The following is a 27,173-nucleotide window of genomic DNA, read 5'->3' as shown; positions in this document are numbered from 1 at the left end:
AAAAGGATGAATGTTGAAACCCGTATTGTACATCTCAATCGAAAGCAAATTGGATAAGTTAGGAAATTTCCCATCGTTAATTTTTGTTTATCTGACGGGAAAATTGTATAGTGTGTACCAGGCATGATGTTATATGTATTGTGCCGCTGCTACGTGATTGTCGTGATGTAATAATATATATTTTATGTTCATTTGTTATGGTAATTGACTATAAATTCCCTTTAACCTTTCCCCTCTCTATAGTTCACTTAGGAAAACTAAACTTTATTTTTTTAACAGAGAAAGACCACACCACACTTCATTTATATAATATATATTTATATAATATTTTCCTTTTTATTCCATCGGACCATATTGACATTCCCAATACATTTTCTTTTACTTTTTTTCCTTAAAAAAATGTTTTAAACACAAAAAAAATATTTCAGACAATCTATTTACATATTTCCAGGAATTTGGTGTTTGTTTTTTTTCTATTTTTTTTTTTTTTTAACGATAAAAGCATTTAAATGTGACTTTTTAGATATTTAAATTGTCTCTCATTGCCCCTTTCAAGTCCCTGACTTAAACCCCCAAGTGCTTTTTTTTGTTACTTTCTGTAGCCCCGATATAATTACAAATTATACATAATTCCTAATATTCCCAGGCTTGCCAAAAGGACACAGTGCATAATTTATACTTTAGCGACAGCAAAATAAGGGATTTTTTTTTGTTTCGTTTTCGTCGGGTTTTTTTTAGGATTTTTTTTTTTGTAGTTTTTGTTTTGTTAATAAAAACTTTCCAAAAGAAAATCTGTATTTACACAGTGAATAAATAGATTATTATTACACCTGATCCTGCCTTTCAGAAAGAAAAGCTGACAGAGGTACTGGGGATAATATGGCTTGAAACTTGAGGCTATTGACGATAAATTAGGAATAATACAAATAAAAACGCTCCCCCCAAACTTGTTTTTTTTTTTTTACAAATAATTACAAACAAAAAAATGAGAAAATAAAATAAAGAATTGTCTTAAGATGGATGGAGCAGTTTTGCTAGGAAATAGATCAGTTTGATACACACATCTCAATATCGACAAAATGTTTTAATTAAGTATCCCGTCGAAAGGCTAAAAATTTTCACAGCAGTTTTAATGCTTCTTATAGTAAAGCAGTATCAGTTGTTTATATCTCAGAGCACCTAAGTATTTACTTTGCAATACTGTTAAGTGCCTCAAAAATAAATACCCTATGGTTTTATCAAACTTTTTATATAGTATGTTAAGTCTTAACTATAATTTTTTTTTTTTTACATTTTTTATTTTAGTGTTCTGAACTGCTACAGTGTATCACCTGACCGGCAGCTGTTCTGAGGTTGCAGTAGAAAAATAATACTGTAAGCTGTTTAGGAGCAGGCATTTTTGGGGGGCAGGTATCAAATGAAGGGCATTACTAGCATTACTGCTGGTAGGCCTTATGGGATCAGTAGGTCTGACTTTTCTTGCATTTGTTCTATGGTCTCAGCTGCTCTGTAAAGTTCTTCAGATGCTGGGAAGGCTAAAAGTCTTAGGAGTTGCCTATTTTTTGTTGCATTTTTGTCCACTGTTGGCCAAACTCGTTCAAGGTTAGCAGCCTGATCTTTTAAACCTTTCAGTTGAAGGTGTCTAATAATAAAAGAAAACTGGGTCAAAGAATGGACAAACCGGTTGCCCCTAAATACCCACGGTAGGATTCCAAGTTTTCTCATGAAAGCTTAATGGGTGCACTATGGTATTTTTTTTTTCTTTCATCCAGCTTTCAAAAAAACAAAAACCTACTCCAAGTAGCTCCACAAAATAAAACAAATGGCCTTAGGACATCTGTAGTCAAAGCTATATTGTTACACAGATATACGACCGTTGATTAATCTGCTTGATAACTGTTAGATCAGAAACTATTGCATCTCTACGGGATATCTTCAACTCCTTCAGACAACCTCAAATGCACCAATCTTTGGTGGAAGAGTAGGTCAACTTCATGGACTTTCCAAGCTGACTTTTACCCTCGCCTCCAGAATAAGGTTCATAGGGCTGTCTGCACAGATTATAAAGATGCTCCCTTGACTGGTGCCAATGTGCATTTTTAAGGCACGGGCATCCAATAGGATGATTGTTCAGCTATCGTCTGTGGGTCCTGTAACTGTTTTTTTTTTTTTTTTAATTCAGAGAACTGGCCACCTAAGATTGTCACACGTCGGTTATTTTCTAGATATATCTTTGTCATAAAATCAGAGGTTCTAAGTAAATTAAAAAAAAATTAAAATAACCAAAGAAAATTTAAGAGGCGCTCGGATTTTAACACGTTGGCGCATCCGTTAGTGTGGGGTGGGCCAAGTGCTTCATACATAATGGGGCTCAAAAAGTTTTTAGTGGAACAGTTTCTTCAGAAAGATCTACCAATATATTTTTAAAATATTTTTTTTTTTGGGGAGCAGCCCAAGTATGCGTGACTCCTAGCGGTGCGTCAGAGGCCGAGACCTCCGTCTCTTGTCAGTGTCTCTGCATGTGCGTGTCACTACACACCATATTGGCCTGTAAGGTGGCCCGGGATTTGTGCGTTTCCATGACGGCATTGGCGGGCGTTCACATGTTTTAGCGTAGACGTTTCCGGATCAGCACGCGCTACTGGTGAGCCTGCCGCGTGCAACGTTAGGAAGTGCTGACTGGGGAGGCGACACCCTCCCTCAGATCATTCCTGCGTTTCAGCACAGCACGGGCACACCCTCCGCAGTCACCAGCCTCCCGGTCCCCGGGTCGTAAGTCCCTGCCAGGTAGTAGAGGTTTTGCCGGTCCTGGTATCGCTTGCTGTTACTCATTTTGTCGTACTGCTGGCGACTGACCACCTGGCACTTGTGTGAGATTGTCTGTACGTCGTTTTCGTCCTCATGCGATGACTGGTACAATGCGTTCTGCAGGAGGGAGGAACAAGAAGGTACTCAACAGGCGTAATAATGCAAAGTTTGTAAATAATAACAATAAAGCAATCCCTGCAGTTCAGAGCTTTTTACAAATATTTCTATAGCCATTACTTATACCTCAATTTACTAGCTGAGATATAAGAAGAAAAAAAAAATCACGCCACTTACAATTTGCATGCAAACGGGAATTATCAGCATTTCATCGACCATTTCTCTTTTGATTAGGATGCAACAATCTTAAGGTGTAAAATTGGATCTTTTAAATTGTATGGTGTGTTGCACACCATACAGTTAAAATATCCAATATTACATAAATTTCATAACTATGATTGGTTGTCCAAAAACAAAAAAAGCTTTCGATTTTTTTTTTTGGAACGAGAAATCTGATCAAATTTAGTGTTTGTTTTTTTTAGATTGGACATGTTGGAAAATCCAGACCAATTTTACCAATAATTGTGTGGTGTGTTGTGTTATTAATCCATATAGCGCCACCATCTACCGTGGCGCTGGTTTGTGATGAATTGTGAAATTGTATTTAACCAGAAAAAAAAAAAAGTATATGCAACTATATTCAGTTTCCTCTCGATTTTTGTAAACAAGCAATTTTTTCAGAGTTTATGATCTTTTATCCCCGAGATTGAAACTTCCGATCAGTCGGAAAATTGGATCAGAATGATCGAAATAAAATAGTTTGGTGTGTTGTGGCCACCCTTAGACCTTAAACGTTTATTATTATATTTATTTTAAATGAGAAATGTGATTGAATTCCCCATTTTCTGCAGGAGTGGCAGGAAATTCTGATCAATTTTTCAGAAAATTGAATGTGGGATAGATTGTAGCCCCCGGGGAAGGGACAAAAAAAAAAAAAACAAAAAAAAAAAAAACCAAGGCCCCAAAGCCCTGCAAGTATGGCAGTGATTCTACAAACGTGGATCTATATTAAAAGTACACCTGAATCGTGTAACTTTAGTACCTAATAAAACAAACACCACAACTCGCCTACTCCGGGTTCCCTTCGCTGTCTTTTCCACCCTGTCCGCTCTCCTGTTCCCCCGCCCCGTCCTCTTGTATCTGCCGGTATCTTCAACGCTATGATGCTGACCTGGAAGGTGTCAGCAGATATGAGAGGACACAGCGGCGGAATGGATGAGCTGACAGGGCAGCGGAATGGACAGCGTAGGGAACCAGGAGTAGGTGAGTTACCTGTTTTTGTTTGTTTTTTCACAGGTGTAAAATTAAGGGGTTACAAGTACAGCAGTACAAGGGGGCATTTCTAGGAAGGAAAACTGCCATTTCCTCCTGGCCATATTCGACATTCTAGTCAGTTGAAGATTTCGGTTGACTAGAACCGGACTGAAAGGATGGTGCTGTGACATTTGTCACACGACCATTGACAAAACGCCACCTATATTATTCAAATCCCCTCTCAGTTCTTGAGTACTTTAAAAGATACCTGAGGTGACATGTGGCATGATGAGATAGACATGTATGTACAGTGCCAAGCACACAAATAACTATGCGGTGTTCCTTTTTTTTCTTTCTCTGCCTGAAAGAGTTAAATATCCGGTATGTAAGTGGCTGACTCAGTCCTGACTCAAAAAGGGAAATTTCTTATCAGTGAGGGTCACACTGTAGTCACTTCCTGTCTATCTCTTTCTTGCTCTCAGAAGCCATTTTCTGCTAGGAAAGTGTTTTATACTTGGAATTTCTTATCACACTGTAGTCACTTCCTGTCTGAGTCAGGACTGAGTTAGCCACTTACATACCGGATATTTAACTCTTTCAGGCAGAGAAAGAAAAAAAAGTAACACAGCATAGTTATGTGTGCTAGGCACTGTACATACCCATGTCTATCTCATCATGTCACTTCGGGTATCCTAGTCTGCTAGCAGTAAAGATACTGACCTCCAGGCTCATGGTGGATCAAACAACATAAACAGGTAGAATGTATTTGCTATTTTTTTACTTCTGACTTTGAAGACTGTAGTAGAGGGGAAAAATATAAATAAATGAAGACATTGCAAACTGTTTGCTATCTGACATGGTCCATGATATGCAAATCATTCAGCTGATGCAGCAATGCTGCCTTTGATTGGTTCATTCTCAACCTGTGCAAATTTGCTAAATAATCAGCGTAAAGCCTCTTTTCCATGGACAGTTAAGGGGCCCATACACCTAACGATTCTGCCGCTGATATACAGCAGATTCGATCACTGATCGAATCTGCTGTGAAATCGTTGCGCAAACACTGACAGAACGATCGATTTCCATCCGAAATCAATCATTCCCGTCGATCCGTCCGGTCGATAGCGGCGTTCGAGTGCCCAAGGCAATACAGCTGCAATAGATTACCTGCTCCGCCGGCGCGACTCCCCCGATCTCCGTTGTCTCTCTTCTCCGCTCTGGTCTCCGGGTCCGGCAGGCTTCACTTCTTCCTGTCCTGGCAGGAAGTTTAAACAGTAGAGGGCGCTCTACTGTTAAAACTTCCCCCAGACAGGAAGAAGTGAAGCCTGCCGGACCCGGAGACCAGAGCGGAAAAGAGAGACAGCGGAGACCAGGGGAGTCGCGCCGGTGGAGCAGGTAATGTATGCGGGGGTGGGGCTTTAGCACCACTACCACAGATTGTGATCGGTTTCATGTCGAAATAGATTCACAATCTGTTTGCAGTAAAGGCAGCCATACGATCCCTCTCTGATCAGATTTGATCAGAGAGGGATCTATCTGTTGGTTGATCTGATGGCAAATCGATAAGTGTATGGCTACCCACAGATAGGCAGTGAAATGCCTCACAACTGCCTGCTGCTGCCTGGCAACTGCTGGCTAAGCACACAGTTCAACTGTCCGTGGAAAACGGGCTTAAAGAAAACCTGAACTGAAAATTGAAAGTCAAAATAAGCATACACAAGTCATACTTACCTCCCATGTAGTCTACTCCTCAGTGTCTTTCTCCTCTTCCGTGTCCTATTTGTTCACTGTGATGAAGGGAATTTTCCGTCCTCCATTTTGAAAATGGCCATTACCCATAACAGCTTTCTGGTCAGCACACAGTTAAACTGTAACATCTCCCACTTGAGCCATAGGGAAACAAGGACATTACCTGGTACATCAGTTTTCCTCTCAGCTATAACTGACAGCAACTGATATTTTATTGACAGCAACTGATATATTTCAGATCTGACAAAATATTGTCAGAACTGGAAGGGATTATTATCAGAAGAAAATGGTGAGCTTCTGAGAGGAACTGATGGCAAGGTAACTATGTAATGTTCATTTGAAGTTACCTTATGTGTTTACTTTAAATATTTTTACTCAGTACAGGTTCTCTTTAAAACCTGCATCAAGCACTGAGATGTTGTCACACAAACCCTCCACACACACAGTGCAGCGCTGCACACAACCAAAACACTTGTCATTTTTGCCCCAATTTTCTTTGATTTGGGGAGTCTTTTAAAGGGAACTCGAGGTATGAGTATATGGAGGCTGCCATACTTATTTCCTTCTAAGCAATACTAGTTGCCTGGCAGTCCTAATTCTGTGTCTCTACTACTCAGTCATAGATCCTGAACAAGCATATGTAGATAAGGTGCGCTGACTCAGGTTTTGCTGGATTAGCCATATGCTTGTTCCAGGGCTTTAACTCAGACACTATTTATGCCAGAAGATCAGAAGGGCTTGCAAGGCAACTGGGATAGTTTACAAGGAAATAAATATGGCAGCCTCCATATCCCTCACCTCAGGTTCTCTTTAAACATCTTGGCATTGGACATGCAGGGGTTTCATTCAAAGTTTCTTTAGCGAAATGAGGAGGATAAATAGTATTTGTTGTAGGGTGGAAGTTTATGCGAGTATACCAGAATGCAAGGACATGGCAGTGGGTTACAGGGGGGTCGTTTTTATTTTAGGTAGGAATATGCAGTTGGAGAGCTGTAAAAATTGCTAGTAGCACACTAAAGGTAGCCATACATAAGGCAATGATGGGCAGATTCCTCCAAGAGACAAATCTCTCTCTGATCGGATTAGAGAGATATCGGTTGGCTACCCATACACTGCAGGCCGATTCCTGATCAATTACAGCATGACATCTCTCAGGAATCAGCTGAGTCTGCCGCATCTGCTGCTGCCCTCCCAGTGTATAAGTGTACATATACGTGTGTGCGCTTATACATTACCTGTCCTGTGTTGTGGTACTCATCTGTCTTCTGAACCACCGCTCTTCCATAGCCACATGCATGCTTCCGGCATGGCACGTGTTTTATGATGTCACACACGCGCCGCATGCTCTGCGCCGGCAGCGTGCATAGGGCTAATGGAAGAGCGGTGGATTTAGAAGACGGACGGGCAGCGCGACACAGGACAGGTAATGTATACATGCACGTTTCTACACGGGGAACAGCGGCGTGGGTGTTGTCGCTCATCTCGATATCACGCACCATTACCGCTGCGCACGCAATTGACCACTACGCCCCGACATCTTGCAGCAAGATGGAATTAGCCTGAAATTGGTCGCATCATTGCTCGGACATGCACTTGGCGGCACAGATTTCAAATCTGATAATTGTATTGGATGGTCGATCGGTAACAATGTCGCCTGACATATGGCCACCTTAAATGGTGTCCAGATGTCAGACAGCCTAATAAATGCAGTTTTGAGTGGTTCCAGCTACCCAGCCGATCAGTGCTCACCTTGCCATCGCTGTGCCGTTTGCCCAGTTTGGTTTCTTCAGGATGGTAAAACCACTTGACTTTCACCACCATGTTGCCTCCCCAAGACTCCCACATGCTCTCGATGCGTCCGATGTAGGGCAGGTTTGGGCGTCCGGCCGACAGGAAAACCGCACATTCGCCCACATGTAAGGTCTCCTTTCCTCGCACGATGGACTTGTAGAAGAGTTTTCGGGCTTTCCCCTTCATTCCCCGCCTCTGGAGATAGAGAGGACCAATCAGTGACCAGCAATTACAGCACAATAAATCAACAGCGGATATCAGATAGTTTCCTGTAATCTTCCGCAGACCTGTGAGATGTACAAGAAAGAAGGCCTTCAATCTGCATCATTACCCATATCTGAAACAAGCGCGCAGCCGGCAGAGTTGCACCTGGCACAGGCGCGCACCCGGCAGAGTTGCACCTGGCACAGGCTACAGAGCTGAAGGTTGGGGCCTTATACAGGGTTAAAGTAGACAAGTGGGTAAGCAAATAGAATTGGCGCTATCCACATACATTACAGTTGATTCCCTGACACCAACTTAAGTTACACTGAACACTTTAATAAAAGTTTTGCAACCAAGGCCCTTGCCATGGGTGCTTTCTAGGTGGTAGTAAAGTGGAAGAGGAAATATTGCATTAAAGGGAATCTGAAGTGAAAATAAACTTTGAGAGAATGAATTGTATGTGTAGCACACCCCAAAGAGATCTGGCTCACCATGAGCTTGCTGGTTAGTCTGTACCTCTCGGTGTTACAAGCCCTACTCCATACAGCCAAATTAATCCATGCCATGCACTGATGAGGATCAAACAATCCGAAACAGTCTGTATGCATGTTGGATTATTATGGCTCTGTACAAATTAACAAGCTGACACATCATTGCATTCCAGTGGTTCTGGAGGTGTGTTTAGCTTCTAAGGTGCGTAGAGACGTGCCGCTGACATTGGCAATGCCCAGCATGCACCTCTTCACAGTACTAATATCGTCCGAAGCAGTGGCATAGCAATAGGGGATGCAGAGATTGCTACCGCACCAGGGCCCCTGGAGTAGAGGGGTCCACTAGGGGTACTCCTTCCAACCGCAGTATTAGCTCTTCAATGGTGCTATTCTGGTAATGATCGCTTCTATATGTGCAGTGAACAGTGGTAATCCTTAAAGGGATACTGTAGGGGGGTCAGGAGAAAATGAGTTGAACTTACCCGGGGCTTCTAATGGTCCCCTGCAGACATCCTGTGTCCGCACAGCCACTTACTGATGCTCCGGCCCCGCCTACAGTTCACTTCTGGAATTTCAGACTTTAAAGTCTGAAAACCACTGTGTCTGCGTTGCCGTGTTCTCGCTTCCCCTGATGTCTGCACCTGCGTTGTGCGCTTCTGGTGACCATACTGGGCCTGCGCAGTACACTCCTGGTGACATCAGCGGGAGCGAGGACACGGCAACGCAGGCGCAATGGTTTTCAGACTTTAAAGTCTGAAATTCCAGAAGTGAACCAGAGGCGGGGCCGGAGCATTTGGGAGTGGCTGCGCGGGCACAGAATGTCTGCGGAGGACCATTAGAAGCCCAAGGTAACTTCAACTCATTTTCCCCCAACCCCCCCTACAGTGTCCCTTTAAACGGTTCCTTACTATGATTACACTAGATGCTCCGGGACCCCATATAAAATGTGCTCCAGGGCCCCAAACTCCTTAGTTACGCCGATGGCCGGAAGCCTACAGCTGACCTGGAGCCAATACCTGAATCACGCAAAACACACAATATAACATGCCAGTCTCAGTAGCACAGAGCTGTTGAGGGGGTAACTCCACCCTCAGAGGGGTGGGGCTATTGGCTTATATGACAGAGGGAGAGCAGGCGAGTAAACAGAATTGCCGCTATCCAAATCCATTACAGTATATACAGTGTGTCCCTAACATCAGCTGTACCTGAGTAATTCAGCATAAAGCTGGCCACTAACGGTCCAATTTCTAGCGAAAAATCATTCGATCGATCAGAAATTTTGATCTGACGAAAAATCGTTCACCACACCATCAACTAACCAATCATTGCTTCCTATCTATCACGACCACCAAGAAAATCCAAATTTTCGTTCGACGAAAATTCATTCGGGCAACATTTTTTTCACTCATTCATAATCGATTGTGTCCACCAATGTAGATTATTTACAACCAATCTGATCAGAATTTCTGATCGCTCGAACGATTTTTCGCTAGAAATTGGACCGTTAGTGGCCAGCTTTAGGATTTATACTTACATGCAGCCCCCTGTAGTTCATTGGCTCCCTCAGTGTCCATCCAGTCCTGACCATTCTGCCATGGTAACCCAGAATGAGCTTGTTATGGACGACTGCGCATGCGCTCCCGTGGCTGGGAACATGCAACACCCGTGCAGTTACAAGCCTTAAAGGGGAACTGAAGAGAGAGGTATATGGAGACTGCCATGTTTATTTCCTTTTTAAGCAATACCAATTGCCTGGCAGCCTGCTGATCCTCTGCCTCTAATACTATTAGCCATAGCCCCTGAACAAGCATGCAGCATATCAGGTGTTTCAGACTTTAAAGTCAGATCTGACAAGCATGCTTGTTTCTGGTGTTATTCAGATACTACTGCAGAGAAATAAGACAAGCAGGGCTGCCAGGCTACTGGTATTGATTAAAAGGAAATAAATATGGCCGCCTCCGTATACCTCTTCAGTTCCCCTTTAATGCAGCTGGGGCCGTGTATGAGCAGTAGACAGCTACCGGGGCTGACAATGGGAGAACAAAGGGGGCCAGGAGGACTTTGAGGGAGCTCACAACAGAACTACAGGGGGCTGGAGGAAATTCCAGGTTAAATCCTTGTGCTGTATGTATCTCAGGCTTACTTCACTTACAACAGATACCTCAGGAGGGGGGAAGCCTATGGATCCTAATGAGGCTTTCCCAGTCCTCCCCAGCAGAGGAGATCCAGAGATGGGACTTCCGAACAGTAGGGATGGCCCAGCCTTGGAGAACTCATGGATAAGCACATGATCAGTTTGATCAGCTGATAGATTTGTAAGCCTCTGATTTGCTGGTCATGATCATGTGTTAAACCAGGAAGTCATCACAGCAAATCAGAGGCTTAAAAATCTATCAGCTGATCAAACTGATCATGTGCTTCTCCATGAGTTCTCCAAGGCTGGGCCATCTCTATTGAACAGTCCACAACAATAATAATCCAGTAACGCGCCTCATGCAGGTGCTCTGGTAGACATAGCCCCGCCCGATGCGGTTTGCTCTACAATGCAGACGGCTTGTCCCTGCGCAGTACAGCACACCCAATTGGGCTCAGCTTTAAAGGACAACAGAAGCGAGGGGGATTTGGAGGCTGCCATATTTATTTGCTTTTACACAATACCAGTTGCCTGGCTATCTAGACTAGATTGACTCATACCAGAAACAAGCATGCAGCTGGACAATACTGCAAATATAAATATGGCAGCCTTCATATACCTCTCACTTCAGTTGTCCTTTAACCCCCTTGCCGTTCCAATTACTGTGGCAAGGGGGCAGCGCAGCACTTCGACTTATGCACGCAGCTAGCAAAGTGCTAGCTGCGTGTAAAAAAAAAAATTGTGAAAATCGGCCCAGCGGAGCCTGAGCAATCCTCCTGCGCAGGTTACCCCGAGCTCAGCTCGGTATAACCGGCAAGGAGGTTAAAGGACCACTGTCACCAACATCACATTTAAAATGTATATAAACATAAGAAGTAGGTTTCTTCCAGAGGAAAATGAGCCATAAATTACTTTTCTTTTATGTTGCTGTCACAAGTAAGTAGAAGAAATCTGACAGAACTGACAGGTTTTGGACTAGTCCATCTCCTCATGGGTGGTTCTCTGGGTTTTCAAAAGACTTAGTGAATGGCAGTTACTCCGTCCAACCAGCTTCTTTGTATAAATCTTTTGTGTCTTTAAAATGAAAAAAGGCCATGCTGAGAATGTCCCATGAGGACATGGGCTTGTCCAAAATCTGTTAGTAATGTCAGATTTCTACTACTTACTGTAAGTGACCGCAATATAGAAGAAAAGTAATCTGTGCCTCATTTTACTCTGGAAGAAACATGCTTCTTATTTGTATGTGTTTACATGGATTTAAAATTTTACGATTTTCACAACAGCGGGCCTTTAAAGAGACTCTGAAGCAAGTCTAAATTCTCTTTAACTTGTATTCATGTTAAGCCCCATAAGACCAGCTAAATCGCTGCTATCCCGCGGCAAAACGAGGGGTTAATACCCCCCCAAATCCCCCCTGCAAAATCCACGACTTTCTTGGTCGTGGATTTTGCTGCTCATGGAGGCAGAGCTTTCAGCTGCAGCTCTGCCTCCATGCGTGTCAATCTGCCCGTGGATCTCCGCCTCTCCCCCGCTCCTCTCTGTGAAGGCAGATTGAGAGGGGCGGGGAAAGGCGGCGATCCGCAGGGATTGACACGCTTGAGGCAGAGCTAATGGCTTTAGCTCTGCCTCAATCAGGAAGTGCTTCCCGGGAACCACGGAGGGGATTTGGGGGGTATTAACCCCTCGTTTTGCCGCTGGATAGTGGTGGTTTAGCTGGGCTTATGCGGCTTAACATGAATACAGGTTAAAAAAGAGAATTTAGACTCGCTTCAGAGTCTCTTTAAGTTACAGCGAATCCCTGTTTTAATCTCAATGCTTTCATTAAATCCAGAGTCTATTATAAATGTTGTCTCGTGTATGAGGCACCTTCAATAGGCGTGAGTAGCTGCACAGATAACCGGTTGATAAATGGCTTCATACCTGGGTAGGTTCTCCGGACCACTTCCAGAGTTGGCGTGCAGTCAGAAAGTTGGAAATCTTTGGCCGGTTCTCCACAGAGGGCAGGCGTTGCTGTCTAGGGAGGGGCTCTTTGGTTTTAGGAAAATTTGAAGGGGTCCCTTTCCTCCTCTGTTTGGCCTTCTGTCCTGAAACAAAACAGCCCCGGGATCCTTGGCCACCATCCTCCGTGTGCTGAGCCAACAGAGCTGGCACAGGGTGCGTGAGACAGGGCTGCAGAAGCATGGTAGAGTCTGCCTCGTCCGAGCTCTCAGAAGAGTCCTCATTGTCCGTGGAGCATATGCTGGAGCTGGACATGGAGCCGGAGCTAGATGATGAAGAAGACCCAGAGGAAGAAGAGGATACAGACAGTCCAGCCAGAAACCTAGAGGGAACTCTTGCTCGTAGACTCCCCGTGTTGTCCTCCTCATCCTGGTCGGAGTAGGAGCAATCACTATCACAGTTCACACTGTATTCGGCTTGCCCAGTGTACTTCCCAAGTGCAAGACCCATGGTTAGGTGCTCGTGCAGAGGTGGCTTTCTCTTTTTGTCTTTGACCAGTCCCGATGAAGCACCATAGCTCTGGCCAATACGAAGCCCAAAGTCTTTATCGCACAGCAGAAGAGCTTTACCGTTCTTGGTCTTTGGGGACATCACTCCCTCATGGTCAAGTTTGACAAGAAACTCGTTACCCGACTTGCGTTTGCCCCCTTTGCTCTTGTCCTCCTCCTCTGGCCTCTCGCCCTTCTTTGTTCGTACGGGCTTCTGGCCTGCCACAATCCCAGAGTTGGCACTACCTGCAAAGGGGCTGTAAGAGTTGGCCAGGCTGCTGAAGGAGTCTGCTCCAAAACCGTTGCCGAATACGTGTGGCTGTTCACGACACTTTGGCTTCTTGCCGTTCCCTTGAGACTGGAAGGGATCATGAAGGCCACTGCTCGTCTTTGTTCCCGTACGGCGCTTGCCTTGAGATGGCCAACCCAGCTCCATGCTGGTGGAGCGGCTGAGGAAGTTGGTGGCCGGCAGGGGAGTCTTTGCACCTGAGTTGAACACGTCCATGTTATCTGTAAAATATGAGAGAACAGGATACGCAAGTTAATTTTTTATAATGTTAGGAAACAGATGCGTTTTAAGAAAGGTTTTTGTCCTTCAGAGAATATTAACTGCTGCAGTTTCTCATGAACAGGAAGTCTAGAGATACAACAGGAAGGGACAGGAAATTTCCCCCAAAAAAGGGAAATTCAGTAGGTACCCCACTGGAAACTAATTCCCAACTGTCATAGTTGACAAGAAGGGCATATCTTCTAAGGGGGACACAGACAGCAATAAACAAGTGATTGTGATTTTAATAAAAGCTGAAAATAATACATCTTGTCTTGGCTTTAGCATAGGCAAAGTGTCGTTTGAAAATTTGCCACCTTCAGCTTTGGGATTTTAAAAAGCAGTCGTGAAGACTAGAATTATAAGCATTTTCTGCACTTTTGACGGTCAAAAATCCATTGTGCAGCCCTGCACCTGTTTGTCAGTAGGTGTGATAAACCTGTAGAGTTGTTTTGTCTGTAAGCCAGTTGAGGTCTTACGTTTTCCCACCTACATCCTGTAAACTACAAGTCCCGCCTCTTCCTGTAGAGGACACATTTTGAACTCTGTAATTCAGAGATGATGGGAAACGTAGTCTGGCCTATGTTGCTCTTTCTACCTTTGGGTTGCATGGTCACACCCAACTTAGCAGCTAACTGGCTACATCCTGAGGGAATAGGGTGAAAGCTGCACTGAAGTTTACGTAGCACATCTTGAGTGTTTTGTTCATAACTATACTTCTATAATTCGCTTTGCTGTATTCTGTGCTTATTTGGGTTTTAAAGGCTTCAAAGGGCACCTCCTCCTTATAAAACATCTGGGGGTGTAGCAGCTGCTGTATCTAGGATGTCACTGCAGTGTGCTTTCGCTCACCCGTTTTCTCTTTGCTCACAGATTTCTTGCCAGTGTTTCTGGATGCGTCAGCTGCCTCCCGGTTATCCGGCCCAGGGGTCTGGGAGGACTCCGAGGTGGAGGTCGTGTTACTGGCAAACCGCTTAGTTCTCCGACTCTCGGCTGACAGCAGCAGAGCTGGCGAGGGCTCCGTACCTGCAGACCAATCAGAAACAAGACACCCTGAAGTCTTGCGTCAGGACTGGTTGGAAGATGGCAGATGCAGGGGTCAGGACCTTTAAAGTGCGCAGTCTCTTTGCTGGCCCTTTTCCACTTGACGCATGTCAATCTGATTTTCAGATTGATGCGATATACAGAGCGTTAAAGCGCCGCAATTCAATCATCGCGGCGCCCTCTTCTCGCTTGTGCGATTTGATTTTTACCTTAACACCAACACATTGCGTTTCCTGCGCTAGTGTTTAGGTCAAGTTAATGAGTGGCTGAAAATCGAATAGCAATCCTGGTGCTATGTGATTTTCTTGCGATCCCAACATTTTTACGTGCCCCCCCCCCCGTGGAAATTGCAGTTGCACCGCAAAACTCGTTCAACTGCGCAATATTTACATTGTATAGATAAACTTGCGACCATACATCCACTGCGAAGCAATCACAATTGTAAGTGGAAAAGGGCCCTAAGGCTCCCTGCACACTGCAAATCTGTTTTGCGATTCCGATTTGCAATTTCAATTTTCCCTGGATACAATCAACAGAAAAACGGAGGAAAAACACGCAGCATGCAGTAACGATTAAAAAAATCGGAATCGGATGTAAAAAACAATTAAAGTTTGGAATCGGAATGACATGCAGTGTGCAGGGAGCCTAAAACAGGTTTTGCAGATATGCCTAAAATTTACTAGTCTTCCCAAGAGCCTTTGGGTTCAGAAAGGGATTTTCTACCAGTGATGAGCAAAAATGGCAATATTATTCTCGTATTATTTTTTCACGAAAAATGATGGTCAATTCCATTTTCAAGCAAAATATTTTTTGGGTTGCGTTTTTTGTGAATCTTTATGGTAAAAAAAATGTTCTGCGTTTCTGCATATTTTCATGGTAAAATTGTTTTTTGGGGATTTTTGCAAAAACGCAAAAATACAAGCTATTTTTGCAAAAATTACCGAAATCGAAAACAACATTTTCGATGCAAAAAGGACTGATGAAAATTTGCAAGGCACAATGTTTTGTACTGTGTGTTGGCATGCCCTGACCGTGGACCATGCACATGGTGGTCTGTTTATAGATCCGGCACATGGGGGCGTGGTGTAAGGATGTGGTATTTCCTGTATAGACAACTCCTGGAAGAGAGGTGTGTGAGCAGAGGTGCCTGGCCTCAGTGTAACCCGTGCATCCTACTTCACTGGCAGGTGGCGAAAGCCGTATTGTACAATTGGTTTTGGAGATATTAGGAGGGTGCCTAGTGGCTTTTCAAGGGACAGTGGAAGTATCACAAACTTTTTTTTTTTTTATGAAACGAACAAAAAAAACTGTTGTCTTACTCCCCTGCTGATCTTTTGGTCTTCCCAGTTTTTAGCTACACTCTTGGTACAAGTATGCAGCCAGTGAATTGAGACAGTGATCACTTGATCAAAATATTATCGACAGACTGAGGATGCTGAATCACCGACCCAAAGGATCAGCACAACATTTGGACAAGCACAATCCTCAACCTTTTGGAGCTTACACTAGGAGGTGTGGTAAGATTGCTGAAGATTGCACGATTACGACTACATGGTGTATGGCCAGCACTAGATTGGACATTTGCAATAAATACAATAAGGATCGGGATTTATGGCCAGATCTAAAATGCCGGGGGGTGGGAAAGCTCATATCTAGATAAACAGAGCAGCACTTACATTGTATGGTGAAATCCGGGGGTAACAGTCGGATGTTGTTGAGCGTAATTCTTCCCCGGTCGCCATCATCAAATGCAACCGTCACGGAGTCCGACTCGGCCTCGTCACTTGAAGACCCTGGAAAATGAAAGAGGGAGAGGCTTTGATGCAAGTGTGGGGTCACAGATCAGACGCGGGACTAGTAGGGATGGTCAAAGGGATGCAAATAATTTCAAGTTCATACAGGATTATGCAAATTTATGAGGCTTGAAAATGGACCAATAAAATTTTACCTTACAGGATTTTATTTATTCATTTTCAAGCTGCATACATTTGCATAATACTGCGCCAACTCGAAATTATTTGCATCTCGTTGAACACGGGACCTCTATAATGGTCGCAAAGATAACTGGAGTACAATCAGGTAACCAATCAGGTTGCAGCAGTTTAAAGTGAAATAAATCTTCCAATTACAAATACTCCGCCTTCAGCCTGGACTTCAACTGGTCCTTCTCCAAGCAGCAAGTGAAACCTGATTGGTTTGTGCTAGGCAACTGGCCCATTTCATCTTGATAAATTCTCAGAAATTCATTTTCAGTCTATTACAAAACAAAGCGTCAGACCCCCCCCCCACACACCTGAAACAAGCATGTGGCTAAACCAGCCAGACGTTTCAGAAACATGTGACCTGCATGCTTGTTCAGGGTCTGTAGCTAAAAGGATTAGAGGCAGAAGATCAGCAGGGCTGCCAGACAATGTGCATTGTTTAACATTTTATAAATAGGTCAGCCTCCATATCCCTCTCACTTCAGGTTCTCTTTAATATGGGTACTGGTAATACCAGGAACAGGAAATGAAGAATTGCAATAAACACTCATCACTTCCTGTCTGAACAGGAAGTGTAGGAAATTCTCATAGATGGGGAAGTCAAACACGGTAAAATAAGAGGATGTTATAACACTCTCCTAAAAATACAATATATTTTCCTGGAATTTGGAATTGTGCTTATAAACCCCACAATCCTCCATAGCTGTCAGGATTAGGAGTACGTCTGGACAGAGGTGTCGGCTGTCTATCCCACACCAGGGGAGGGTCTGTGGACCGCTGCAAGGTGCTATATAACCCCAGCCACAATCTACAGGATTACCAAACTGCGATGGAAGCAAAACCCACCTGATCTAACTCACAACGCCTTTCAATTCAAATCTGACTTCCCAAAATTGGCCGCCTTGCTAAATTTGCAATTGTGGAGCTGCAAACCTACAGCTTTTGAAAAAATGGACAAAACAGTCTCCATGTCACAAATACAGCCCCAATATTGCTCCAAATTCAATTCTCTCCGATGCTAGATTGTGTTGAAAGGTGTGAAAAATTAGGGTTAAGAAATTCTTCACCAATATCGGGAATTCCTAAATTATATGGAAAACGACAGGCTAATATTGGACGTAATCCAAGCGGTCTCCCTTTTCCGAGACCTTACCTCCCTCCCCCGATGGCCAGACCTGGTCAGGCTACAATACTAGAAGCTCCTCTCCTCGCATTCCACTGAGAAATCAATTCTGAATTCTAAATTGGTCATGTGACCGGCTGGCCACTGGAAGAGGTTGCTAGGCAACATGCCCCCGACAGCAAGTGTCAATTACTATATGGAGCGTGAATTGGCGCGGCTTATATAGCGAGGAGGTAATGGACAGCTGAAGACAGGGAGTAACCCTTACCGCTCCCATCTACTCTTCACAAGACACAATAACCCTACAGCAATTTCCAGCTCATCCGTAATGGTAGAACTTGACGGCAAAATTCAATTCTAGTTCCGCAGACAGTCTGTCACCCTATGCCCAAGGGCTTCACAGTGATCTATTTATAATATTTATGTACATTATGGACGTAGTGAATTTAGTTAGTAGATGATAATATATGTGGAGGTGACCAGCAACAATAAGGATTAAAGGTAGCCATACACTGGTCGATTTGCCATCAGATTCGACCAACAGACAGATCCCTATCTGATCAGAGAGGGATCGTATGGCTACCTTCACTGCAAACAGATTGTGAACCGATTTCAGCCTTAAACCGTTCACAATCTGTGGTGGTGGTGGTGGTGCTGCCGCCACTTCCTCCCATCCCGCATACATTACCTGCTCCGCCGGCGCGACTCCCGGATCTCCGCTCTTCTTCTCCGCTCTGGTCTGGTCTCCGGCATGCTGCCCTTCTTCCTGTCTGGGGGAAGTTTAAACAGTAGAGCGCCCTCTACTGTTTAAACTTCCTGCCGGGACAGGAAGAAGGGAAGCATGCCGGAGACCAGACCAGAGCGGAGCGGAGAAGAAGAGCGGAGACCCGGGAGTCGCGCCGGCGGAGCAGGTAATGTATTGCAGATCTATTGCGTCGGTCGTCGGGCACTCGAACGCCGCTAGCGATGCGCTCTTTACCCGCGGGCGATCGACTGTTATTTTCCGCACGGTGCAATCGACCGGATCGGACGGAATGGATCGAAATTCGGCGTGTAGCGCGAACGATTGGCAGCAGATTCGATCCCAGTGATCGAATCTGCTGTCGAAACGGCGGCAAATTTGGCCAGTGTATGGCCAGCTTTACCGGTTATCTTCATTGCTAACATTTGACAGTAATCTGCCTCACTAGCTGACCACTAACATCTAACTAACCTCTCCTCCTGACACTAAAGGTGGCCATACACTTATAGATTTGAAGCAGATTCGACCATCAGATAGATTCCTGTCAAGTCTAATCTGACAGGAATCTGACAGAAATCTATCTGATGTGTGACACACACTAGGAACAGATTTCCAATAGATTTCAGAATGAAATCTATTGGAAATAGAGTTGCATTGGATCTAATGTTCCAATAATGCATTTAGATCTAAGGGCCATCGATCAGCTGCCAGCAACAGATAGTCTTAGATTTTCCATCCAGTCACATAAATCAAATCCATCAAAATTGGCTGCATAATCAATCGGCTGATTCGATAAAATCAATTTCCAATCGATCGATTTCCGAAATCAACCAGTGTATGGGCCCCTTATGACTAACTAACCACTCCTCCTGACACTAATACTTGCTTCTGCAGGGCTTTCTGTGTAATTTGAGGGTTCCTGGCGCTATGCAATAGAGCTTCCCACGTGCAACTTTTCACGTTCGCGATTTTCCACATTGCGCCAAAATGGATTCTAATTGGGAATCCTTAACCCCCCCCTCCTTTCCCTAAAGGAGCAGGAATATGTGCATTTCCCCCCATGTTTTAAAATCTTACAAATCTTACTGTAAAAGCAGAATGCAAATTTCCAATTCCTGAGTGAGCCATTGACTTCAATGACTATCGTGGTAGTGTGCGCTGTGGTACATGACCCAACGTGCGCTGATCTAACAAGTATGCCTGGTGCACACCATACAATTTCCCGTCAGATAGACGGGTCGAATTGATTATTTCCGACAAGTCCGATCTGATTTCCGATTGTTTTTCTGGTCGATTTTCACTTTTGATTTCTAATCATTTTTTTCTGATTGATTTTGTATAGAAGTGATCAGAAAACGGACCAGAAAAATGATCGGAAATTTATTTGACCTGTGATGGGAAATTGCATAGTGTGTACCAGGCATTAGAGTTAAGGTGGATCCGAGATGAACTTTTACTCATTGCATAATTGTGTTCCTTTCCTATTGTTTAGAGGGCATTCCTCAAGCCAAATACTTTATTTTTGTTTCAATACTCTATTCCCTATAAACTAAACAAGCCACTCCCACAGGTTTTTAGAGAGCCTTGGCACTGTAGCAAGGGCTCATGGGAGCTCAGTCTGGGCAGGAGGAGGGGGAGGTGTTACTAGCCAGAGATTTCAGAGGCAGAGAGGGGAGGGGTGATTAGGTTTTTTTTTGCTGAAGATACAGATAAACCTGCCTCTGTGTAATGTTTACAAACAACATGGCTGCTGTCATTGTATCACAGGAAGAAATAATCATATTCTATTGAAGCTGTTTGTAGCTAGATTTGCTGTGTAAACTATCTAAACTTTAGATAAGATAAACAGTATAGACAAGCTACGGTACTTGTTATAGTTAGTTTTTCATCTCGGATCCACTTTAATTCCTCTCTCACACAGTCTCCTCCCTCTCTCACTCCATCCAGCTCTCCTGTCTCTCCCGCTTACCCCCCACTTTTATTCTCCATTTTCTTAATTTATAATTTTTTTATTAAAATAAATTTCACTATGGACCACAATTGCATTTTAGGCTGGATCTTAGCCTGAAACCAAAGCAAGCAGCAGCCGGTCCTCATAATCAAACTCATATGGAACAGCTGCCTGAATAGCTGATGCCTACAAATGCAGCAATTTGTATTTTTGGCAAATAAATACCATATGTAAAATAAACAGAACGCCGTAAGCTACGGGGCTTACGGTCACTGTAACTTTACGTGACAGACGCAGAGTGACGCATAGAGGGCGCTCTCGCGTCATGTGACATCACAGGGCCACACCCACTCCTCCTAAGCCTGCATGGATAGGCGCACAGCTTACAGATGGCTTCTCGGATTGGAAGGGTTCATTCTCAAAAAGCAATAATTATCTTTCACACTTCTGAACACGATTGCTTTCATTTATGATCTGATCTGCTGACCCTTTCAATCTCTATCAGATTGGGATCCAGTTCAATAGTAATTGATTTCTACCAAATGTACATAAGGATGCATCTGAACACCCTAAACTTGACTCATCAGTTTTCTCTAGGGGAGAGGCATCAATGCCTGTAATCTCCCCTCCTTAAAGTGGACCTGAACTCTTGCACAGGACAGAAGAAAAAACCCTGTATGTATTTAGAGAGTTGTAATTTGATCTCTCCTAGTGTCAGCTGACTTTCATGGCAGATGAGCTCATTTGAAAGCACAGGATGTCAACAATATGTCTGCTTCCATGAAAGCAGGAAGTAGAAACAGCACAGATTTATTGCAGGATTTTGTATCAGTTTTAATCTGTTTTACTGCCTGGGGGAGGTGCGTGTCTCCTGTGTGAGTCAGACTGCAGTGAGGCGTAATCTGAACACTACAGGTAGCTTTGGGTTGGCCAACTGCTGATTGCAAGTAATAGACAGAAAATACAAATATTTCTTATGTTATCTTTATTTAATTACACTCCATACCTCTCACCACATTGCCGGGGTATAAGCATCGAGACTTTTGGCTCCAGTAGGCGCAGACTCGTGTGCCGTGCGGTAAGCAGCGTGTGGATTGCGGCCGCACATCGATGACCTGTTGGGAAAATGCAGTGTCTGAATATAGAGGCTTATCGTTCACAACCCACCAATTACTGAACTGCCTGACTAAGATAAAATAGCATAAATAAGAATGGCCACCCCATGTCGGACTGTGCAGTGGCTGTTGAGTGTGCTAGTTTGCTTACAGTTACTGTACAGCTGCTAAGGGGAGACAGGGGCAAAGGGGGGGGGGGAAGGGGGAAGGGGAGAAGTTGACAAAGGAAGGGGGGTGTAGGGGAAGAAAGAGGATAAGGGGGAAGCTGAGAAAAAGAGGGGCGGGGGGAGGTGGGAAGAGGGTGGAGGCGGGTAGAGGTGGCATGGAAAGAGGGGTGAGAGGGACATGGGAAGAGCATAGAGGTGGAAAGAGGGTGGGTATAGGTGTGGAGGAGGTGGGTATAGGTGTGGTGGAGGAGGGGTGTGTGTGTGTGTTGGTGGGCAGGTGGGTAGAGGAGTGATAGGGGTGGTTTAGGACCGGGCAGCTTCTGGTTAGGCAAGAAGTTTTAGATTGCAAAATTGAAACATTTTTGCAGTGTAGTTTTGAGTTTCTAACTCAACATGCTACAAATGAAGCTAAATTAGGCAAGTTACAAAGTTTCCTATTTAGAGTATTGCCTACTGCAACTCTCCAGGGGTGTGGCTAGCAGAAGGGGTGGAGCCAATCCACAAGTCCTCTTCCACATGGCGCACCTGAGGCATTCGCGGCTCAGGAGGTGCACAAAACGGATTTTAGGGTTGCTGCGACACCTCACGGCTGTGTACTTTGGAAGTATTCTAATTTTCGGAGCGTTTCTCACTTTAAAGAACAGAAAACAGGCCTTCAGCTTAAGGCAAAAGCGGGTAAATGTTTCCCTTCTATGGCGGCGTTAAACAGACGGATCATTATCTAAGTGTTAAAGACACCAATTTAGTCATTTGTGTGGGTGACAGGTCTGATTAAAGCACAGCTGTTGAGGTCTGCGTGTGATGCAGTTAGTCACGCAGCTGAAACAGACATGACAGTTAATCGCAGGGTACAAACAACAGCGGGGAGCGGCCGGCCGTGCCAGCCAATCAGCTCTCAGCACAGGTCAGACAAATTGAGGGTTCAGATTGGGCGGTACAGGTGCCCATTCTGATTCACTTGCTCTATAAAAAGATATCTCCACCCACAATGTGCATTTTAGTGTTTGGCTAATACTGCGCATTAAGACTTTGTGTCCTCAATTAAGCCTATTTGCGTCCCCTTTAGCCCCTCAATACAGGCATGTCCATTCCAGTATGTACAGTAAAGTATTACTCTGTGCCTGTACTGATAGTAAACTAGCTGCAGTGTGTGCTGATCTCTGCTCCCTCCACTATGTACAGTATAAGCGGTTACTTTGTGCCTGTACTGATAGTAAACTAGCTGAAGTGTGTGCTGATCTCTGCTACCTACAGTATGTACAGTATAAGCGGTTACTCTGTGCCTGTACGGATAGTAAACTAGCTGCAGTGTGCTGATCTCTGCTCCCTCCACTATGTACAGTATAAGTTGTTACTCTGTGCCTGTACTGATAGTAAACTAGCTGACTTTTAGACATGTTTCTAAAATGCTACCATTGCTTCTGATGTGTTCCCTTTCTACACTCTTGCAGTAAATACTCAGGCATGGGATTGCCTGCTAGAAATATTTTTTTCCTTTCTTTTTAGTACTAGACAGCCCCGTTTCTTGCCCCGTGCGGAGCGTGCCGCCGCCCGGGGCGCTGTTGGGAGGGGGGCGCTATAATGGAGGGGGGAGCCGGAGCCGCGGGGAGGGCAGCCCGACCTCTCCCTCCCTCTCCTCTCCCGGGCGCCCTCCGTGCTCCCCCCTCAGATGCAGAGTTCGTGAGCAGCAGGGAAGCGCTGTTTACAACTCACCGGCTGCCTGGCTCCAAGCGCTGCTCTCTCGCCGCTGGTCTCCTCTCTCTCTCTGTATACGTACTGATACACGCTGCTTCCTGTAGCCGGAAGCAGCGTGTATCAGTATGTATACAGAGAGAGGAGACCAGCGGCGAGAGAACTCTGCATCTGAGGGGGGAGCACGGAGGGCGCCCGGGAGAGGAGAGGGAGGGAGAGGTCGGGCTGCCCTCCCTGCGGCTCCCCCCTCCATTATTGGGGGCATCTACCTATCTAACCTATTCTGGGGGCACCTACCTAATCTAACCTACGCTGGGGGGCAGCTGCTAATCTAACCTACGCTGGGGGGCACCTACCTATCTAACATACACTGGGGGGCACCTACCTAATCTAACCTACACTGGGGGGCAGCTACCTATCTAACCTATACTGGGGGCAGCTACCTAATCTAACCTACGCTGGGGGGCAGCTACCTATCTAACCTATACTGGGGGCAGCTACCTAATCTAACCTACGCTGGGGGGCAGCTACCTATCTAACCTACACTAGGGGGCACCTACCTAATCTAACCTACGCTGGGGGGCAGCTACCTATCTAACCTACACTGGGGGGCAGCTACCTATCTAACCTACACTGGGGGGCAGCTACCTAATATAACCAACACTGGGGGGGCAGCTACCTATCTAACCTACACTGGGGGGCAGCTACCTAATCTAACCTATACTGGGGGGCAGCTACCTATCTAACCTATACTGGGGGGCACCTACCTAACCTATACTGGGGGGCACCTACCTAACCTATACTGGGGGGGCACCTACCTTATCTAACCTATACTGGGGGGCAGCTACCTAATCTAACCTATTCTGGGGGGCACCTGTCTAATCTAGCCTATACTAGGGGGCACCTACCTAATCTAACCTATACTGAGAGACACCTACCTATCTAACCTAGGGGGGGGGGGCGCAATTTTTACACCCTCGCCCTGGGTGCATTTTAGCCTAGAAACTGCACTGGTACTAGACATATTGAATACATAAAACTGATGTACTAAAAATAACACTAGACCTTCCCCTTATTGGAAAAAATAAATCGGTCTATAGGAAATGGATGTATACAGTGTTCTTTGTGTAGGGACAGAGCGGATCTATAGACGGGTGTTCTTGTGAGCCGGGCACCAGAGGAAACTCACCGCTTCCTGCAGCAGTTGCTCCTGGGAGTAGATGCGAGGTCTGTTTCCCCTCTCGCCCTCTATTACAACACTGTATCTGCAAGGAGGACACACAACTGGTAATGCAAACTGTACTAACAGAGCACAAAACACTAAACAGTTCTATAAATAACACTCTAAAAATCAGCATCTCCAACTGTCATTGCCTGCTGTATTATCCACAAATAACATACAATACCATGGATAGAGTGGCAAGCACAGGGCATGCTGGAGAGAGAGAGAGAGAGAGAGAGAGAGAGAGAGAGGCAAGCACAGGGCATGCTGGAGAGAGAGAGCGGCAAGCACAAGAGAGAGAAGGGCAAGCACAAGGCATGCTGGAGAGAGAGAGAGCGGCAAGCACAAGAGAGAGAAGGGCAAGCACAGGGCATGCTAGAGAGAGAGAGAGAAGGGAAAGCACAGGGCATGCTGGAGAGAGAGAGAGCGGCAAGCACAAGAGAGCGAGGCAAGCACAGGGCATGCTGGAGAGAGAGAGAGAGAGAGAGAGAGAGAGAGAGAGGCAAGCACAGGGCATGCTGGAGAGTGAGCGGCAAGCACAGTGCATGCTGGAGAGTGAGTGGCAAGCACAGGTCATGCTGGGGAGAGAGAGGCAAGCACAGGGCATGCTAGAGAGAGAGAGAGAGAGAGAGAGAGAGAGAGAGGCAAGCACAGGGCATGCTGGAGGGGGAGAGAGAGAGAGGCAAGCACAGGGCATGCTGGAGGGGGAGAGAGAGAGAGAGAGACAAGCACAGGGCATGCTGGAGAGAGAGAGAGAGAGACAAGCACAGGGCATGCTGGAGGAGGGGAGAGAGAGACAAGCATAGGGCATGCTGGAGGGGGGGGGGAGAGCGAGAGAGAGAGAAGCAAGCACAGGGCGTGCTGGAGAGAAGCAAGCACAGGGCGTGCTGGAGAGAAGCAAGCACAGGGCGTGCTGGAGAGAAGCAAGCACAGGGCGTGCTGGAGAGAAGCAAGCACAGGGCGTGCTGGAGAGAAGCAAGCACAGGGCGTGCTGGAGAGAGAGAGTGGCAAGCACAAGAGAGAGTGGCCAGCACAGTGCGCACTGGAGAGAGAGAACAGCAAGAACAGTGCGAGTACAGACAGTAAGCGACAAGCAGAGTGTGCGCTGGACTGCAAGCTGCAGCGAGCATATTCAGAAATCCTGGTCAGCACTCTTATTGAAGGCTAAAAGGCTGATTTACTGAAAGGTAGATATTGGATCTGCTAACTGCAAATGGCGATTCTCGATGAAAATCAGTGCGTCTATTTTTCCTCCATGTCCATGAAAAATATTTTCCAAGTTAACCTAATCATATCATATAGAATGCGATCACTTACATGTCGGGGGGCTGCAGACTTCGAATACTGGCTGCATAAAGAAGGTTGTCCTCTTTGGGGATAAGAACCTGCAGACCTTCCCGCAGATCCACCTTGGACAAGGAGCTGATGTGAGCTGGAACAAGAAAGAACCACAAATTAGAAAAACCAGAAGCTCTCCGCACAAAATGACTCCTCATGGGCGGAGACTCCACCCTGCTTCTTGGAGGCAGGGACTCCACCCTGCTCCTTGGAGGGGTGTCTCACCTTTGTTTTTTCCTGATGAGTTGGCCTCCTCCTCTTCTTCTGAAAAACTGCTGTTATCATCAAACTGGAAGTCATCTTCTACAGCAAAGCTTTGCAGCAGGCGACTGACAGCACGTCCCCTCTCCTGGAAACAAACCAATGAGATGACCGTTTGTACAAAGGGCAGGACTAAGAGAGGACATTTCAAGTGCCGAAATGACAAAATCAATTTCCACCTTCTGGGAGTCAAATGACGATTAAAAGACAGTAACGCACCTGCTTGGATTTTAGTCTTCCCATCTTCAGCCCTTCTTTTAGAAGATTCTTAGGCGATTGTGTTGTCAGGGAAAGACTCAGCACACCATTCTTTCTCTAAAAATAATACAACACAAGAGGTTTCTTTTTTTGACCGCAGATAGAAAAATATAAGAGTGAGTCTTTAAAGGGACTCCGATCACCTCTCATGGGCACGCCTTTAAGACTCCGAGCAGTACTGCAAAGTACCGTACTTAAGATGCATACCTTTATGTAGATTGTGCTCTCCTCTTTCATTGGATGCCTGAATCGCCATTCTACACTAAAAAGTTTTCGTTCAATTTCAATTTAAAAATCGCGGCTGCCATCTTGGCTATGTTATAACGTCCGGGTCACCCCTGTCTTCTCTGTTAGAGAAGTGCATCACTGAATGAAGCAGGAAGAAGAAGTGACACGCATGGCCATTGCAAGAGGCTCCTCCAGAGGGGTCATAGCACGACCTTGTTGGAAGTCGTCTGGCTTAAAGGCATGCCCATGAGAGGTGCTCGGAGTCCCTTTAATGATATGAAATTACGTTTTGGCTGCCTATAATTATCCTCAACCATTTTTTTTTGTAAAATCAGGGAAGTTCCTTGTTCCAAAGCAGGAAATAAATATGGCAGCCACCATATACCTCTTCACTTCAGGTTCCCTTTAAAGTACAGCAGAACCAGACGAAAATGTTGACTTTACATTTCTTTTTTCTCCAACCCTCCATAGTCTGAAATCCCTCAGTGTCCTCAGTTCCCTCTGTTGTTCCACAGTCATCCCACCCAGC

At 45.3% G+C, this 27,173-nt stretch overlaps 1 protein-coding gene across 7 annotated transcripts in view; it reads right to left on the bottom strand.

The window, feature by feature from the left end:
* Positions 1-516: 516 nt before the first annotated feature.
* Positions 517-27,173, bottom strand: part of BAHCC1 (BAH domain and coiled-coil containing 1) — a 270,267-nt gene continuing 243,610 nt past the window's right edge. For 6 of the 7 annotated variants that reach the window (XM_068263185.1, XM_068263183.1, XM_068263188.1 and 3 more), the window contains 10 exons: positions 26,378-26,473; positions 26,123-26,246; positions 25,877-25,991; positions 24,527-24,602; positions 21,370-21,478; positions 16,242-16,358; positions 14,374-14,547; positions 12,409-13,484; positions 7,618-7,854; positions 517-2,925 (listed from right to left, as the gene is read on the bottom strand). In XM_068263185.1, the coding sequence (XP_068119286.1) occupies positions 2,719-2,925; positions 7,618-7,854; positions 12,409-13,484; positions 14,374-14,547; positions 16,242-16,358; positions 21,370-21,478; positions 24,527-24,602; positions 25,877-25,991; positions 26,123-26,246; positions 26,378-26,473 (2,331 nt within the window). In that variant the 3' untranslated portion in view covers positions 517-2,718. The remainder of the gene's footprint in view (positions 2,926-7,617; positions 7,855-12,408; positions 13,485-14,373; positions 14,548-16,241; positions 16,359-21,369; positions 21,479-24,526; positions 24,603-25,876; positions 25,992-26,122; positions 26,247-26,377; positions 26,474-27,173) is intronic. The other variant, XM_068263189.1, reaches the window with a different exon arrangement.

Source organism: Hyperolius riggenbachi, chromosome 12 (genome assembly GCF_040937935.1).
Source record: "Hyperolius riggenbachi isolate aHypRig1 chromosome 12, aHypRig1.pri, whole genome shotgun sequence".
Classification (NCBI taxonomy): Eukaryota; Metazoa; Chordata; class Amphibia; order Anura; family Hyperoliidae; genus Hyperolius; species Hyperolius riggenbachi.
This window is presented reverse-complemented; position numbering and strand designations above follow the sequence as displayed.